The sequence below is a fragment of the Rutidosis leptorrhynchoides genome, chromosome 5 (genome assembly GCF_046630445.1).
Source record: "Rutidosis leptorrhynchoides isolate AG116_Rl617_1_P2 chromosome 5, CSIRO_AGI_Rlap_v1, whole genome shotgun sequence".
Taxonomy (NCBI): Eukaryota; Viridiplantae; Streptophyta; class Magnoliopsida; order Asterales; family Asteraceae; genus Rutidosis; species Rutidosis leptorrhynchoides.
This window is the reverse complement of record NC_092337.1, coordinates 95,751,875-95,771,835: the sequence shown is the minus strand read 5'-3', so window position 1 is coordinate 95,771,835 and position 19,961 is coordinate 95,751,875. Positions and strand designations below refer to the sequence as shown.

General features: G+C 34.6%; 1 protein-coding gene across 1 annotated transcript; it reads left to right on the top strand.

The window, feature by feature from the left end:
• Positions 1 to 1,098: 1,098 nt before the first annotated feature.
• LOC139848850 (uncharacterized) lies at positions 1,099 to 15,311 on the top strand. Its single transcript, XM_071838539.1, has 4 exons — positions 1,099 to 2,113; positions 2,254 to 3,367; positions 3,444 to 3,891; positions 15,204 to 15,311. Exons 1-4 carry the CDS (start codon positions 1,099 to 1,101, stop codon positions 15,309 to 15,311), a joined length of 2,685 nt encoding a protein of 894 aa, XP_071694640.1.
• Positions 15,312 to 19,961: the final 4,650 nt, after the last annotated feature.

The window sequence follows — 19,961 nt, the reverse complement described above, 5'->3', positions numbered from 1 at the left end:
AGTCGCTGCATTAATTGTTGGTGACATAGACTTACAATTTGATAAGAGGGATATAGTTGTCGACAGTCAAACTGAAGTTTTAAAACGAATAAGTGAGCTACACCCGCATTATTTGGCGCTGCAATATCCTCTGTTGTTTGCTTATGCAGAGGACGGTTACCGGCCTGATATTGATCACGCAGAAATTGAAGGGATAAAAACAAAGAAGCGAAAACGAGTTACTATGAGAGAGTTCTTTGCTTACAAAATACAAGAAAGAGCAATTCCAACTTTAGTACACTTAGCAAGGAAACTTCAACAGCAGTTATTGGTTGAGGCGTACACAATGGTTGAGTCTGAAAGAATATATTACATCCGGAAGAATAAAAAAATTCAAAGAGCTGATACATTCTCAAACTTAACAACCGCGCATATCTCGGGTCCTGTTGACAATAGTATGTTGGGTAACCGAATTAGGCTTCCATCATCATTTACGGGCTGTGCTAGATATATGCTTGAAAACTATCGAGATGCAATGGCTTTGTGTCGAGTATATGGTTACCCTGACTTATTCATAACTTTCACTTGCAACTCGAAATGGCCAGAAATTAGTAGAGCTTTGGAAGGGACATGTTTCAACCCGGAGGATAAATCGGCGTACCAATCAAGAATGTTTAAAATTAAACTTGATAGGCTCATGGATGATATAAAGCAAAATAAAATTTTTGGCAGAGTCAAGGCGGGTACGTGAAGAAATACATATCTTGCTTAATTACCTTCTTAATTACAAATCATATTTTTTCCAACACTATGACAATTTTAACTACAAAACTATTACCTGTAATATGATTGAAACCTACATAAAAATAGACATCCATTTTAGTGTTTTGAAACAAACTCATTTAAAAAACCTAACTAATCAAATTTTTTTCCCTATGTTTACATACAGATCTCTATACGGTCGAGTTTCAAAAGCGCGGACTACCACACACACATATATGTATCTTCCTGGATGAGCGTGACAAACTACCCGAACCAGAAGATATCGACGAGTATATTTGTGCAGAAATTCCAGATAAAGATGAAGATCCAGAACTATTTTAACTTGTGTCTGACCTAATGATACACGGACCATGCGGTGAGAAAAATCCAAATTGTGTCTGCACTGACATTAACAAAAAGTGCACCAAAAACTTTCCAAAGCCATTTTCAGATGTCACAAGTTTAGATACCAATGGATACCCGATCTACAAGAGACGAGATAATGGAAGGAAGATCATGAAACAAGGCCAAGAGCTTGATAACAGAAATGTTGTTCCTTATAATCCTCTTTTACTTAAAAAGTATCAAGCACACATCAATGTGGAATGGTGTAACCAAGTCGGAGCTATTAGGTATCTTTTTAAATACATCCACAAGGGAAACGATCGAGTTACTGCAGGTGTCTGCGACGAAGACACGGACGAAATCAAACAATACTATGACTGTCGATACATATCGTCATGTGAGGCAGTTTGGCGAATGTTGGCTTTTGATATAAACCATAGAAATCCGACTGTTATTCGTTTAGCATTTCACTTGGAAGACCAACATTCCGTCATTTTTGATGAAACACAATTACTTGAAGATGTCCTAGAAGATCCGTCAGTTAACGTCTCCCAGTTTCTAGAATGGATGAAATGTAATGAAACTAACGATGACGCGAAACTGTTGACGTATGTTGAATTTCCTACAAAGTTTGTGTGGAACAAAGATACCCGACTATGGACACCAAGGAAGAAATTAACCGGATCAATAGGACGTATTCATCACGTCTCACCTCAAACCGGAGAATTGTTTTTCCTACGTATTTTGTTGAACAAAGTACGAGGTCCTACATGCTACCAAGACATCAGGACAGTTAATGGTATTGTATGCCCAACATTCAAAGCAGCTTGCTATGAAATGGGGTTGTTAGACGTTGATCAAGAATACATTGAATGTATCAAGTCTGCAAGCGTTTGGGGTTCAGGTAGTTGGCTTCGTAATTTTTTTGCCCAACTTCTTCTGTCAGAAAGTTTAAGTAGACCCGAAGATGTCTTTGAAAAAACTTTCGATTACTTAGCTGCTGATATAATTCATCAAAGCATATCGGGTACGTTATTCTTAACCTCAACTATATTTATAAACAAATAACAAGAAAAAAATTATTTTTCATATTATACATAATTTTACATTTTCAACAGACTAATCTTTTTACAACATATATATGTAACAAAAACTCATTGTTTACAGGGATTCAGCCTACGAGAGAAATGATACAAAACCTTATTCTGAATGACATCGAAAAGACACTCCAATCGAACGGTAAATCCTTACGCAGCTTCAGTTCAATGCCGGTTCCTACGTCCACAAACTTGAATTTGTCTGAAAATCCTTTAATTATTGATGAACTGTCGTACGATATGTCTGCACTAGAATCAGAGCACCTAGAACTTATAGCTAAATTAAATTCAGATCAAAAGAAGGCATACGACACCATCATAAATGCAGTTGAAGCTGATAACGGTGGAGTTTTCTTTTTATACGGATACGGTGGAACCGGAAAAACTTTTCTTTGGACAACTCTTTCTGCTTCTTTTAGAAGTAAAGGAGAAATCGTTCTGAACGTTGCCTCAAGTGGCATAGCTGCGTTGCTATTACCTGGCGGTAGAACTGCACATTCCAGATTCGCAATACCTATTGACCCAACTGATGAATCATTCTGCAGGATTCTACCTAATAGTCATTTAGCTGGATTAATAAGAAGAGCCAAATTGATAATATGGGATGAAGCACCAATGGTTAAAAGGATATGTGTTGAAACTTTGGATCGTTCTTTCCGCGACATATGCCGTTCTATCAATCCAAATAGCATGGACACACCGTTTAGAGGTAAGATTATTGTTTTTGGCGGCGATTTCAGACAAGTTCTACCAGTTGTAACACATGGCAAAAGAGAGGATATTGTTAACGCAACTTTGAACTCCTCAAACCTATGGGATCATGTTACCGTTCTTAAACTAACACAAAACATGCGTCTGTCAACAGCTTCTCTCAATACTTCAAATGCTGAATCTCATAAAAAACTCGAAGACATACGCAAATTTGCAGACTGGTTGTTAGACATAGGTGATGGAAATATTAATCCAACAGACGATGGGATTTCAGATATTCAAATGCCAGAAGATGTGTTAATCAATGATGTAGAAGATCCAATTGGTTCAATTATAAAATGTATTTATCCAGATTATCTACAAAATCTTGGTAATCCCACTTACTACCAACAGCGTGCAATTCTCGCTCCAACCCACGAAGTAGTCAACATCATAAACGATCGAATGATGGAGTCACTAGAAGGTGAAGCAAGGTCATATCTGAGTTCTGATAGCATATGCCAATCCGATTGAAGTCAGTGAATTGTACACAACTGATTACTTAAATAGTATCAACATTGGTGGATTACCGAAACATAATTTGACGCTTAAAGTAGGTGTTCCCGTGATGCTACTTAGGAATATAGATCAATCTGGAGGATTGTGCAATGGGACTAGATTGCAAATTATTGAACTGTGTGAAAAGGTCATCAAAGCAAAAGTTTTAACAGGTACACATGTAGGAAAAATCACAGCTATTTCTAGAATGTTAATCGTACCTTCAGACAAAAGAATTCCTTTTAGGTTTCAAAGAAGGCAGTTTTCAATAGCCGTATGCTTTGCAATGACTATCAACAAGAGTCAAGGACAATCGTTGGCCAACGTTGGTTTATTCCTTCCGAAACCCGTTTTCAGTCACGGTCAACTATATGTTGCTCTATCTAGGGTAACATCGAAGAATGGTCTCAAAGTGCTCATTCTAAACAAAGACAACGAGTTGTCGGATACAACAAAGAATGTAGTCTTCAAAGAAGTCTTGCAACACCTATAAAAGGCAAGATATTCATACTGTTTATTCTTTCATGTGTAGGAATAATGTTTATTTCTTTTATCGATATTAAATGACAACAAATAGAACGTCACTAATATTTCAAATATTTCGTATGACATGCTGAATGAATTGTTTATTTTGAGTTTTCTTCATTAACTAAACTTCAATATATATGTAACGACCCGCACTTTTTTCGATCATACTATACTTATAAGATTAATATTTACATAAATTAAACCTTGCCAACATGATAAGCAATCCAAATTGTCGAGACTTATATTTCCGAAAAGAGTTTTACACAACGTTTGACCGTCTAGTTTGACCGATGATATCACGAACTATACAATATATGATAATTATACGTTTGTGTATATAAATGTATATATACATATTTAACATGATTAATAAATGTTTTAATATCTCATTTTGTATTAATAACAACAAGTTATATGTGTATTTTGAAACTACTAACTTAAGTTTTCAAAACGATAACTATACGTAACGTTATTTGACATAAATACTTAAGACTTATAATGTTATACATATATTGTATAAGTAATGTATTTAATCACTTTTAAAGACTTAAATACATAAAACCATATAAGTGTATTCACAAAAGATAGCTATATTTGAATCCTCATTTCATTTTTCACAAAATTTCTATACGTATACCTAGAGTATTTGTACTCGTATCATACCTAGCTCCTATACGTATTTACTAATAGTAAATACACATCAAAATCACCACCTAACCAGCCATTATTCATGCCCTTAGAGCTAGGTAATTACTTTTGGATGATTACTTGACTAATTATACAAGAAAACAACTAAAACTTTTGTCCTTGTACACCATCAAAAACGCCACCATCACCACCTTAAATACTTCCATTCATTTCCCATTTTTGATTCACTTTCACTTCAATTATCTTAGCAAAAACACACACTCTTTCAAGAACTCTAAACTCCATAACACTTCAGCAACTTACCAAGAAGATCTAGCTTCAAAAACCATACTAAAACACCATAAGAAAACCATACAAAAACACTTCAAGAAAACCCTCCAAGAACACCAACTTACTTCCAATCTTTCATCCACTTCCAACACCCTTTTGATTCTAGCTTCTTACTCCTCTTTTACAGCAAACTTATCCAAGGAACTTGAGGTAGAGTCTATGTTCATAACCTTATTTGATTCATATATATATAGCTATCTTATTTTGTGGTACAAAAGTTTAACAACAAGAACATAGTTTGAATGTTTCAAACTTGTTTGCAAACTAAATAGATCCTTCTAACTTAACTTTTAAAATACTTCAAGACATGTAACATAACTTATTTATATGTTAATTTAACAAGGTAAAACTTGGTTTTTCAAAGTATAAGTATTTTTGGAAAAATGGTCATTAAATGATTTTGTTGTAACAAAATGTTTAACTTCATATGTTTCACTAAACTTTCACTTATGCCGTATGATTTTGAATACAAACCAAGGTATTTACAGTTCATAGTCTTAAAGAAGAACTCGATCCAAGAAGATGGCAATTTGAATCAACGAAAACGGACTTGTAACGAAGAAACTATGACCGAAACAAAATTGGCTATCCTAGACATTTTCAACTTCGGGATTCATTGGAAAAATTTACATAAAATCACATACTTCTAAGATAACATGATATTTTATATATATGTACTCATAATTCAATTTCATATGGTTCAGGATCACCCGTAAGCAACACGAGAAGATTAATCATAAGATCCCATGATTGTACGCAACACGTCATTTGACAACACCGGTACTTTATGTACGCAACACGTCATTTGACAACACCGGTACCGTGGGTCAAGATTAATCTCGACCAATACATATACGTTGGGGTTTTATTTATTTCGTTGGGGGTTTTATTTATTGCGGGTATATTAAACATCTAAAAATGAACCATTAAAAATTGAATTGCTAACCTCGGACAGCTAACTACGGACTAAGGAAATATTCAAAATATTAAAAGTATAACAAGTATATATATATAACGTTTGTTTTAAAATGAAAACATATTGATATATTATATATGGATAGGTTCGTGATATCAACCGGAAGACCGAGTCAAATTATTTATATCATCAAGACAAGAGTGAGTATATAGTCCCACTTTTAAACTCTAAATATTTCGGGATGAGAATACATGTATTTTATGTTTTACGATATGGACACAAGTAACTGAAAAATATGTTCTACGTTGAGTTGTACCACTGGCATACTTCCCTGTAGCTTGGTAACTAATATTTACAGCGGTATTGTAAACGCGAATCCTGTTGATAGATCTATCGGGCCTGACAACCCCAACCGGACTGGACGACCAGTATTCAACGGTTGCACAGTACTTCGTTTTGTGACTACACTTGGTACGGTGTAGTAAGATTTCATATTAAAGGGAATATGCGACGTGAAAATGTTAAGTATGGTTACCGAGTGCTCAACCACTTAGAATACTTTTATGAAACTGTTTATATACGAAATCTTGTGGTCTATATATATATATTGCTGCCGGCACTAAACCTATATCTCACCAACTTTATGTTGACCTTTTAAAACATGTTTATTCTCAGGTGATTTCTAAAGCTTCCGCTGCATCATGTTGGATCTAACCAGGATCTTGCGTACGCATGTTTGTGTCAAAAATAAAACTGCATATCCGAGATGTTGTATTGTAAAATATGCTAGAAACCGTGTTGTTGTCATCATTTGTAAAGTTTGTAAGTCGAAGATTATCGCTAAACGTTAATCTTCTTTTTATTGTCTTAAGCTTGTAACAAAAATAATGGTTACGGTTTGTAATGTATAATATATGCAGTTTTCTTTCAAAAATGTCTCATATAGAGGTCAATACCTCGCAATGAAATCATACGTTATCTAACGCGTTCTTATGGTTAAGGACGGGTTATGACATGTGGTATCAGAGCGTTGGTCTTAGCGAACCAGGTTTGCATTAGTGTGTCTAACCAAGAAGTCGTTAGGATACATTAGTAAAGTCTGGACTTTGACCGGGTCTGATTTTAAAAACCATTGCTTATCACTGTTGGTTAAAAATTTATATGTAAATATTATGTAAGTACTAATGGGTTAGTTGTTATGTGATAGATGTCGGGCTCGAAACTTATTATCACATTCAGCGACTCCGAATCAGAACCTTCAGATTGTGTTTCAGTCATTAACATATCCGATGACGAAAGTGGTATTTTTGGGGAAGACTCACAATTTCCGGATGAACCAACTATAGAAATATCGGAAAGTGAACCCGAGGAGGAAAGTGAACCCGAAGAGGAAAGTGAACCCGAAGAAGAAAGTGAACCCGAGGAAGAAATACTAGAAATTACGAAAGAAAAATTCGATCAAGGAAAGAAACGAAAAGCGAATGAATTAGAAAATTCAAATCCCGAACTTAGTGAGAATGACGTGGCACCAATTCCACTCAACACTACCACCCCTATTCCCGCTATTCCTATTAGTGCTATCCCCGCATCTAGTTCTTCGGCTCCTCAGCCAAAACGTAGGGTGACAGCTAGGATTCGCGTTGGGGGATTCCCTGGACATAAATGTTTTGGGAAATAGACCAAATGATGCGCTACCGTATTAAACCATGGAATCACATAATGTTTTGTATAATATTATTAGTGTGGTTTGTTTAAAGTTTGATGTAAGCATATGTAAAATAGCGAAGTATGAAATGCAATAATTTTCCATGGTTAAGTATTATTTAGATTGTAGTAATTGATTCTGTACTAAGCTATTAAGTATGAACATTAACGGGTAGGTACTACCCAAGATATAATTATAAAACGCTAATAAGAAGAAAAGGCTTTTATAATAATACCTGGTTCATATTATTAACAAGCTATAAATGTACTATAAATACACACTACATCTATAATAATCCATGTGAATAATTATTTTCTTTCATTAGGAAATGGCGCGATTGAACCGAATGACGGAACAAGAAGTCGAGAACTTCATCAACCAGCGAGTCAACGATAGAATGCTATGGGTCGAAGCTGCAAGAGCTACTGCAGTTAATCCAAATCCTCGTGTAGGATGCTCCTACAAGACGTTTCAAGCTTGCAAACCTTCATCATTCAGTGGAAGGGAAGGACCTATCGGTTTAACCCGATGGATAGAAAAGATGGAGACGGTGTTCAAAATCAGCGGTTGTGATGAAAAAGACATGACCAAGTATGCATCGTGCACTTTACAAGATAGTGCACTCACATGGTGGAAGAATTATGTGAAGGCGGTAGGAGGAGATGTAGCTTATGATACTCCATGGGAAGAATTCAAAGCAATGATAATCACCGAGTATTGTCCAAGGAATGAGGTTATTAAGTTAGAAGATGAGTTACGAAGTTTGAAGGTGGTTGGTACTGAAATCACCAACTACAACCAGCGATTCATGGAATTAGTTTTACTATGTCCTGAATTGGTTCCAACCGAAGCACGGAAGATTGAAATGTACAAAGGTGGTTTGCCCAAAAAGGTCAAGGCAAACGTTACGGCGTCGAAACCTAAGACAATTCATGAAGCTATAACCATGGCGAACGAGCTAATGGATCAGGTCATTTTGGACAAGAAAGCATTCAATACTGAGGTGAAGGTATTGGGGAACAAGAAAAAGTGGAATGGAGGTTATGATCGAGGTAACCAACAACAACCTTATAAGAAACAAGAAACCACGAAAGGTGCGGGTAGCGGTTCAGGCTTTGGTTACAAAGGACAAAGTCCTTTATGCAACCGTTGTCACAAACATCATTTTGGTTACTGCAGTGTGTTGTGCACCAAATGCAATAGACAGGGACATCTTGCTGAAGATTGTAAGGCTCTCGTTACAAATGCAAATGGTAACAAGACTCCTGCCACCAACGCAAATAGAACTGCTTTGGCTAACATTACTTGTGTTGGGTGTGGAAAACAAGGTCACTATAAGAGTCAGTGCCCGAATCCAGAAAAGAATGGCGGACCTGCACGTGGAAGAGCGTTTGTTATTAATGCTAGAGAGGCACGAGAAGACCCGGAGCTTGTTACGGGTATGTTTACCATTAATAACTTATCAGCATCTATTTTATTTGATACTGGCGCCGATAGAAGTTACGTGTGTATAAATTTTTACACTAAATTGAATTGTTCATCATTACCTCTAGATGCTAAGTACTTGATTGAGTTAGCTAATGGTAAACTAATTAAAGCCGATAAAATTTGTCGTGATTGTGAAATAAATCTAGCCGGAGAAACGTTTAAAATCGACTTAATACCCGTGGAATTAGGAGGTTTTGATGTAATAGTCGGCATGGACTGGATGTCCAAAATAGGAGCGGAAATTGTTTGTGCCAAGAAGGCAATTCGTATTCCTGGTAAGGATAAAATACCGGTGATGATTTATGGAGAGAAGAGTAAGTCAAAGCTAAAACTCATTAGCTGTTTGAAAGCCAAGAAGTGTTTAGAAAAGGGATGTTACGCTATTTTAGCACATGTTAATAAAGTCGAAAAGAAAGAAAAGTGCATCAACGACGTGCCTGTAGCAAGAGATTTTCCTGAAGTTTTTCCGGAAGAATTGCCGGGATTACCTCCATTTAGATCGGTAGAATTTCAAATAGATTTAGTACCAGGAGCTGCACCAGTGGCTCGTGCTCCATATAGACTTGCACCGTCCGAGTTAAAAGAACTTCAAAGTCAGTTAAAAGAATTACTGGACCGTGGATTCATACGACCGAGTACTTCACCGTGGGGAGCTCCAATTTTGTTTGTTAAGAAGAAAGATGGATCTTTCAGGATGTGTATAGATTATCGTGAATTAAATAAGTTAACTATCAAGAATCGGTATCCACTACCGAGAATTGATGACTTATTTGATCAATTGCAAGGATCATGTGTGTATTCGAAAATCGACTTAAGATCGGGCTATCATCAACTACGCGTCAAAGAAGAGGACATTCCGAAAACTGCTTTTCGGACACGTTATGGTCATTACGAATTTTTGGTTATGCCGTTTGGATTGACGAATGCGCCAGCTGTATTCATGGACCTCATGAATCGAGTTTGTAGTCCGTATTTAGATAAGTTTGTTATCGTTTTCATTGATGATATTCTTATCTATTCCAAGAGTGAGCAAGAGCATGAAGAGCATTTAAGGTTGATATTAGAATTGTTGAGAAAAGAACAACTATATGCTAAATTTTCTAAGTGTGCTTTCTGGTTGAAAGAAGTGCAATTTCTTGGTCACGTTGTTAATAGCGAAGGAATTCAGGTTGATCCAGCAAAAACTGAAGCTATTGAAAAATGGGAGACTCCTAAGACACCAACGCAGATACGCCAATTTTTGGGTTTAGCCGGTTATTATAGAAGGTTTATTCAAGATTTTTCCCGAATAGCTAAGCCGTTGACAGCATTAACGCAAAAAGGGAAGAAATACGAATGGACCTCGGAGCAGGAGAACGCATTTCAAATACTGAAGAAGAAGTTAACTACGGCGCCTATCTTATCGTTACCAGAAGGGAACGATGATTTTGAAATATATTGTGACGCTTCGCGACAAGGTTTTGGTTGTGTTCTTATGCAACGGAAGAAAGTTATTGCATTTGCATCCCGACAATTGAAGATTCACGAGCGAAATTATACGACGCATGATCTAGAATTGGGAGCAGTCGTGTTTGCATTGAAGATGTGGAGACACTACTTGTATGGGGTTAAATTCACTGTGTTTACTGATCATAAAAGCCTTCAACATATTTTTGATCAGAAACAATTGAACATGAGGCAACGTAGGTGGGTCGAGTTAATAAACGACTATGATTGTGAAATTCGTTATCATCCCGGAAAGGCGAACGTGGTGGCCGATGCTTTAAGCAGAAAGGAACGAGAACCAATTCGAGTTCGAGCAATGAATATAAAAATTCGCATGAACCTCAACTCACAAATCAAAGAAGTTCAACGAGAAGCACTTACTAAAGAAAATAAAGGAAATGAAATAATGAAGAAGTATGAGAAGCAACTCGTTATGCGGGAAGATGGAATTCGATATTTTGCAAATCGTATTTGGGTACCGAAGTTGGGTGGATTAAGGAAGTTGATATTGAACGAGGCACATAAGACAAGATATTCGATACATCCTGGAGTTGGAAAGATGTACCAAGATCTTAAGACGCATTATTGGTGGCCTAATTTGAAGACAGACGTTGCAACATATGTTGGGGAATGTTTAACTTGTTCCAAAGTCAAAGCAGAACACCAGAAGCCGTCAGGGTTACTTCAACAACCAGAAATTCCAGAATGGAAATGGGACGGTATTACCATGGATTTCATCACGAAGTTACCAAAGACTGCCTGGGGATACGACACCATTTGGGTGATTGTTGATCGTCTCACCAAGTCTGCACATTTCTTACCTATAAAGGAAACGGATAGAATGGAGAAACTATTACGATTGTATATAAAGGAAGTTGTTTCAAGGCATGGAATACCTATTTCCATTATATCCGATCGTGATAGTAGATTTACCTCAAAATTCTGGCAATCACTACAGGAGGCACTAGGAACTCGGTTGGATATGAGTACCGCATATCATCCACAAACCGATGGACAGAGTGAAAGAACGATTCAGACTCTCGAAGACATGCTCAGGGCATGTGTGATCGATTTTGGAAACGGATGGGATAAATATCTACCGTTAGCAGAATTCTCGTATAATAATAGTTATCATGCGAGCATTGGAGCTGTGCCATTCGAAGCATTGTACGGAAGGAAGTGTAGATCTCCTATCTGTTGGAATGAAGTAGGAGATCGACATTTAACTGGTCCCGAGATCATACATGAAACGACTGAGAAGATAGTGCAAATCAAGGAGAGATTGAAAACAGCCCGTAGTCGCCAAAAGAGCTACGCCGATGTCCGAAGGAAACCATTAGAGTTTCAGGTCGGGGACATGGTTATGCTAAAGGTGTCACCTTGGAAAGGTGTGATACGTTTCGGCAAAAGGGGTAAACTAAACCCAAGGTACGTAGGCCCGTTCAAGATCATCGAACGCATTGGACCGGTAGCTTATCGACTCGAGTTACCGCAACAACTCGCCGGAGTACATAATACCTTTCACGTCTCAAACCTTAAGAAGTGTCTTGCAAAGGAAGACCTCACCATTCCTCTTGAAGAAATCCATGTCGACGAGAAACTACAATTCGTCGAAGAACCAATCGAAATCATGGACCGTGAAGTTAAACAGCTCAAACAGAGTAATATACCGATTGTTAAGGTTCGTTGGAATGCTAGAAGAGGTCCCGAGTTTACTTGGGAACGCGAGGATCAGATGAAAAGAAAGTATCCGCACTTGTTTCTCGATGACGCAAAATAGGTACAATTTTAAAATTTCGGGACGAAATTTATTTAACGGGGAGGTAATGTAACGACCCGCACTTTTTTCGATCATACTATACTTATAAGATTAATATTTACATAAATTAAACCTTGCCAACATGATAAGCAATCCAAATTGTCGAGACTTATATTTCCGAAAAGAGTTTTACACAACGTTTGACCGTCTAGTTTGACCGATGATATCACGAACTATACAATATATGATAATTATACGTTTGTGTATATAAATGTATATATACATATTTAACATGATTAATAAATGTTTTAATATCTCATTTTGTATTAATAACAACAAGTTATATGTGTATTTTGAAACTACTAACTTAAGTTTTCAAAACGATAACTATACGTAACGTTATTTGACATAAATACTTAAGACTTATAATGTTATACATATATTGTATAAGTAATGTATTTAATCACTTTTAAAGACTTAAATACATAAAACCATATAAGTGTATTCACAAAAGATAGCTATATTTGAATCCTCATTTCATTTTTCACAAAATTTCTATACGTATACCTAGAGTATTTGTACTCGTATCATACCTAGCTCCTATACGTATTTACTAATAGTAAATACACATCAAAATCACCACCTAACCAGCCATTATTCATGCCCTTAGAGCTAGGTAATTACTTTTGGATGATTACTTGACTAATTATACAAGAAAACAACTAAAACTTTTGTCCTTGTACACCATCAAAAACGCCACCATCACCACCTTAAATACTTCCATTCATTTCCCATTTTTGATTCACTTTCACTTCAATTATCTTAGCAAAAACACACACTCTTTCAAGAACTCTAAACTCCATAACACTTCAGCAACTTACCAAGAAGATCTAGCTTCAAAAACCATACTAAAACACCATAAGAAAACCATACAAAAACACTTCAAGAAAACCCTCCAAGAACACCAACTTACTTCCAATCTTTCATCCACTTCCAACACCCTTTTGATTCTAGCTTCTTACTCCTCTTTTACAGCAAACTTATCCAAGGAACTTGAGGTAGAGTCTATGTTCATAACCTTATTTGATTCATATATATATAGCTATCTTATTTTGTGGTACAAAAGTTTAACAACAAGAACATAGTTTGAATGTTTCAAACTTGTTTGCAAACTAAATAGATCCTTCTAACTTAACTTTTAAAATACTTCAAGACATGTAACATAACTTATTTATATGTTAATTTAACAAGGTAAAACTTGGTTTTTCAAAGTATAAGTATTTTTGGAAAAATGGTCATTAAATGATTTTGTTGTAACAAAATGTTTAACTTCATATGTTTCACTAAACTTTCACTTATGCCGTATGATTTTGAATACAAACCAAGGTATTTACAGTTCATAGTCTTAAAGAAGAACTCGATCCAAGAAGATGGCAATTTGAATCAACGAAAACGGACTTGTAACGAAGAAACTATGACCGAAACAAAATTGGCTATCCTAGACATTTTCAACTTCGGGATTCATTGGAAAAATTTACATAAAATCACATACTTCTAAGATAACATGATATTTTATATATATGTACTCATAATTCAATTTCATATGGTTCAGGATCACCCGTAAGCAACACGAGAAGATTAATCATAAGATCCCATGATTGTACGCAACACGTCATTTGACAACACCGGTACTTTATGTACGCAACACGTCATTTGACAACACCGGTACCGTGGGTCAAGATTAATCTCGACCAATACATATACGTTGGGGTTTTATTTATTTCGTTGGGGGTTTTATTTATTGCGGGTATATTAAACATCTAAAAATGAACCATTAAAAATTGAATTGCTAACCTCGGACAGCTAACTACGGACTAAGGAAATATTCAAAATATTAAAAGTATAACAAGTATATATATATATAACGTTTGTTTTAAAATGAAAACATATTGATATATTATATATGGATAGGTTCGTGATATCAACCGGAAGACCGAGTCAAATTATTTATATCATCAAAACAAGAGTGAGTATATAGTCCCACTTTTAAACTCTAAATATTTCGGGATGAGAATACATGTATTTTATGTTTTACGATATGGACACAAGTAACTGAAAAATATGTTCTACGTTGAGTTGTACCACTGGCATACTTCCCTGTAGCTTGGTAACTAATATTTACAGCGGTATTGTAAACGCGAATCCTGTTGATAGATCTATCGGGCCTGACAACCCCAACCGGACTGGACGACCAGTATTCAAAGGTTGCACAGTACTTCGTTTTGTGACTACACTTGGTACGGTGTAGTAAGATTTCATATTAAAGGGAATATGCGACGTGAAAATGTTAAGTATGGTTACCGAGTGCTCAACCACTTAGAATACTTTTATGAAACTGTTTATATACGAAATCTTGTGGTCTATATATATATATTGCTGCCGGCACTAAACCTATATCTCACCAACTTTATGTTGACCTTTTAAAACATGTTTATTCTCAGGTGATTTCTAAAGCTTCCGCTGCATCATGTTGGATCTAACCAGGATCTTGCGTACGCATGTTTGTGTCAAAAATAAAACTGCATATCCGAGATGTTGTATTGTAAAATATGCTAGAAACCGTGTTGTTGTCATCATTTGTAAAGTTTGTAAGTCGAAGATTATCGCTAAACGTTAATCTTCTTTTTATTGTCTTAAGCTTGTAACAAAAATAATGGTTACGGTTTGTAATGTATAATATATGCAGTTTTCTTTCAAAAATGTCTCATATAGAGGTCAATACCTCGCAATGAAATCATACGTTATCTAACGCGTTCTTATGGTTAAGGACGGGTTATGACAATATATTCTTTACTACTGAAGTTTGAGTATGAGGTTAATGTTGTCTGACTACTTTTTTGATCTGATACTCAGCCAGGTTCTCAACTTATCTGCAAAAACGTTTGCCGGAAGAATAAGGTTGTTACTGATGTAATGTGGAAAACTCAGACTTTTATGCGTTCCGTAATTGTATTACAATGATTTCAACATTACAGATATTTTATGTGTACATGTAATTTTTTATTTTTCAACAAATATCTTAACGATGCTACCATATCTTTCTCTAATACCATAGTTTGGATTTGGTTTCAATAACCTGCAACATTGGTACAACACTAGAATTCAACTTACGACACATATTTGTTCATAAATACCTAAATCATGTTTGCCTTTATTACCATTCAAACAGCACCATATTGGCACTAAACATTAACCAAAGTAATACTTTACAATATAATTTCAACAAACATAATACTTAACCTTCAAATGTTTGTCATTACCTAACCTACAGCAATTACCAAAACATTATTTAACAACTGTTCAAACTTACTGTTTAACTAACTTATATCAACATATTGGGAATAAACGGTCCTACATGAAAAATTGAAATATTCCATCAAAACACAAATTGTAAAAAAAATACGGCCCAAATAAGGTAACAAAGTTTGGGCCACCCACACTAACAAATATTTTAAAATTCACCAAAATTAGTCCAATACATCCACAATTAATACGATGACCCATTTTCTAATCACAATATACCCGAAAATAACTGAAACCCTATTCAGTCAGCAACCATTATCGAATTCATAGTTGTTTGCAGTTTTCCGTTCTATCAACAGAATACTATCAACCAAAATCTAGCAGAGGCGACGAAGTGGAAATAAGATCACCTTAAGGTACTAAAAGTAATTAGACTTATATATTGTTACTTAATCGTCTTATGAATTTTGATTTCCACAGGTTTTGTTTTTTTCATAAAAAATTACAGGAGAACAAGATTATTTATATTCATTTACATTCATTAAATTGAAAATTATTTGCCAAATCAAAAACAAAGTGGATGAAGACATAGAATCAATATTGTTTATTTAATTTCCTACCACTAACCCTAACTTTGGATACGTATATAGTTTTAAGTAATGTACCTTATATATGTTACAGAAAACTAAAACCACAAACACTTTCTTAGCATTTTTTCTGTAAGTATACATTTATGCTATAACAATATGTTCGAAAAAATCAAGGCAATTTTTAAGATTTCATATAACAACATATCTGTAACTATTATTCGTCATGCTACTTAACCAATTATCAACTTTGACAGTGACAATGGCGAATGAGCAAAGACAACTTCATAGGCCGTCATTCATCCACACTTTCTCCCGTTTAGATGATATATTAGTGGTATTGTTATCCTTCAATCTGCGCATTTATATAATACTATATTTACTTAATGTTTAGTGTCATACACATTTCACTAAATTTAACAATTTTTTTTGGTTTATTTTAAACACAGCCACTGCCATTATCTTGGTTTCGGGAATATTATCATGAGTCATTACCTAACAAAAAAGTTTGGGTCCACACTTTACAAGGCTATAAAGCTGAAGTGTCTTTCAGCATACATGATCTCACTTTATATCTCAGCGAAGGATTCGGCACAATCATTACTGATCTTAAGCTTAAAATGTCAGACATACTCTGTATTACTGCTATTGACATATTCAATTATGAGTTAGTTGTTTATTCAAAAAAAACAATGGCTCCGAAGAACTGGTTCAATATCACCAGAAATTGGGTCAAAGTTACAGAATTGCAGCTAAAATTGTTCGAAAACGCACATTACAGGAGATTCCCTTCATTCATGCAAATTGTAGATGGATCCAACGTGAACTTTCTGGTATGTACTAAATTCATAAACACGTACAGTCACATACAAAACATTTGAAAAACAACTTATAACTTTAGCAGTCACAATCTTCATATTACTATTGTATTAGACTGTTCATAAAAATTCGAATCACTACTGTGATTATATACCTTATTTTTTTATATATTGTCTATTTTTTTATAAAAGTTAATTCACATATTATTTATTTATACCAGACAATGGCAAAAAAATTTAAATCCGCATATAAGGGAAGGAGAAGCCCACATGATCGTGTGTGGATTCACTATAACGGTTCGTACAAAAAATGTTTACCAATGTCTTTGATTCAAGATCAGTTGATTTTCCGTGAAGGATGGCAAGAGTTACTTTCTGACTTACAACTAAATCGAGGAGATAGAGTTATTTTATATGCACTTAGTTTTCACAATCTAGAATTAATCATCTATAATGAACTTGGCGATGAAAAGAGAAACATATCAACAACACTTATTGGGGAAATGTACGATCCAGACTACTTACAATCTGAGGTGAAAACTTATGATTGCAAAATTATGATACCAAGAGGTCGTGTATTAGTAAGTATACCTTTTACATCTATATCGTATAGCAATTTTATACATTACTAATAAACAAATTGTTCTTACAAATAACTTAACAAACATTAGTTATCTTGCTGTTTTAGCATCTTTTATATCATATTAAAGTACAATTTTTCTTTTTATAAGCGTCTTCCGAAAGAATTGATGCTACTACCGGGGCTACGAAGTGGAAAAACTATTTCATGTTATAATTTAGCAAAGAAGAAATACAAATGGCGGCTTAAACAAGAAAATTCTAGGACAAAGCCAAATCTATCAGTTACATACGGTTTCGATCAGTTCCGTAAGGAAAGTCGATTAAAGAATGGAACAGCCTGGATATTCACGTACAAGTTCAACGAACGCGCTTTCTACCTATCTTGATGTTTAGTAAAATTAATCATTAATGTTTCTGCATTTGAAAAGTTCAATAACTATGTTTGGAATTCAGGTGTAATATTACGCTTTAATTAAAGTGTTTTCTAAGATATAATCATCAATACCTAACGGCGTAACAATTTATGTAATAGAGCCTACCGTGCAACGCACGGGCTTTTAAAGTCTAGTTACATTATTAAATACAATACAATAAAAAATCATATTAGAAGAAGTGGTGATGAATATTAAAGAAGGGGGATGATTCTCACACACACTTTTTTGATCCTCACACACCAATTGAGTATTATTAGAAGAGTAAAATGTTAAAATAGGTGTGTGAGGATCAAAAAAGTGTGTGTGAGAATCATCCCTCATTAAAGAAGTGTTGTATACTTCCGCTGTGTAAAAATAAAATATAAATAAAATAATTGTATGATTTGAATGATACTATGATAGTAAAACTTTTTTAAATGTATTTGAGGAATTTAAGGTCAGTTTGGTTCATGAAATTAGGAATGCATCTGACGGAATTGAATTTTTTTAACTGATTCGTTTGGTTAACATATTTTAAAAGAAATTTAATTCCTTAAAATCTTGTAATTCTTTCATATATGTAATTTCTTCCAACATTGAAACTATGATAATCAAAACATCCTCAAATATTTACGTTTATATTTTACGTATATTTCGCAGTACGTTGCAGCGCGTTTGGCCACGCAATTTCGCCACGAGTTTTCGTTGCACGTATTCACCACACGTTTTCAACGCGCGTTTTCACCACACGTGAGTCTAAAATGAAAACGAAAATTGAAAACGTAAAATTTTGTGATTAACTTTTTGCTTATATTATATTTGGAATTCAATTCCATTTCATTAGATAAAACGGAATTTATCAATTCTAATTTTTTCAGAATTCCTTTCATAAAACATTTTTTCAACTAAACGGGACTAAGAGGAGAACAAATTTATTTATCCAACCGGAATATCAATATACCCATCCTCTCTATATATTAAAGCAAAGTGTATATTAATTAATACTTTCAAAATATTCCTTAACTTTTTAATCCCCACCCTTAAAAATAATGATCAAACGGACAGGATATGTCTTAGCTTATACCTCAGGATGTTAACTAAGGGTTATCCTAAATTAACTATTTTAACCCTCCTTTATATTCAATCACTTTAAACCGATGCGTTGCATATGTACGTATTCCTTAACAAAGATTCAATCGATTCCTCTCAAAAAATTTAAAAAAAAAAATCCAGAACCATTCATCTCTTTAATGAAGATTCCGATCTTGATTATTAACTACTAGCTGAATCCCCAAACTTGATTCGATTCAACTATAATCTCACGCGCAAAACCCTAATTCCATCGATTAAATTCAATCCGAACAACTTATTGATTTCTCGCAACGCATGTATCCTGGAAAAAATCCCCAGACTTGATTCGATTCAATGATAATCTCACGCGAACAACCCTAATTCCATCGATTAAATTCAATCAGAACAACTTATTGATTTCTCGATTGCGTGTATTCTGGAAAAAAATCTTTATGTGCGTAAAGTTAATCAATTTACCTACAAGTTCGTCGTGATTGTTATGTAATTTTTAAAATCGATACCGCACCTGAAGGTATGCTGTAAATCATAATTTGTATTACTTCTTCACTACACTATAAATGGGAGATACTTAATCGAAGATATATGATTTTTTTTAGTCAATTAATTTCAATTTAAACAAATATTGTAACAATCTGATACTCCGTATTTATTAAACCTATGACTATGATAATATGATAAAATTGATTAATATGAATTTTCATGACTTATAGATGTTAATCATAAAAAAGGACTGTTATGTATAATGAGTACCAAAATTTTATCATAAGTTATGTTAGTCACTGACGTTATATAAAATGATTGCACGTAATATAATGTCATAAGCAGTTATTTTTTCTACTATTATTTGTTTTGGAATATCACACCACAACTGCACAT

Bases quoted from the DNA above. Each gene is read 5' to 3' on its own strand.
- LOC139848850 (XM_071838539.1), top strand. From the start codon at position 1,099: ATGATACACGGACCATGCGGTGAGAAAAATCCAAATTGTGTCTGCACT. The intron at 3,368-3,443 runs GTCATATCTGAG...TTACTTAAATAG, and splicing joins TCACTAGAAGGTGAAGCAAG to TATCAACATTGGTGGATTAC. The intron at 3,892-15,203 runs GTAGTCTTCAAA...TCTGATACTCAG, and splicing joins TGTCGGATACAACAAAGAAT to CCAGGTTCTCAACTTATCTG.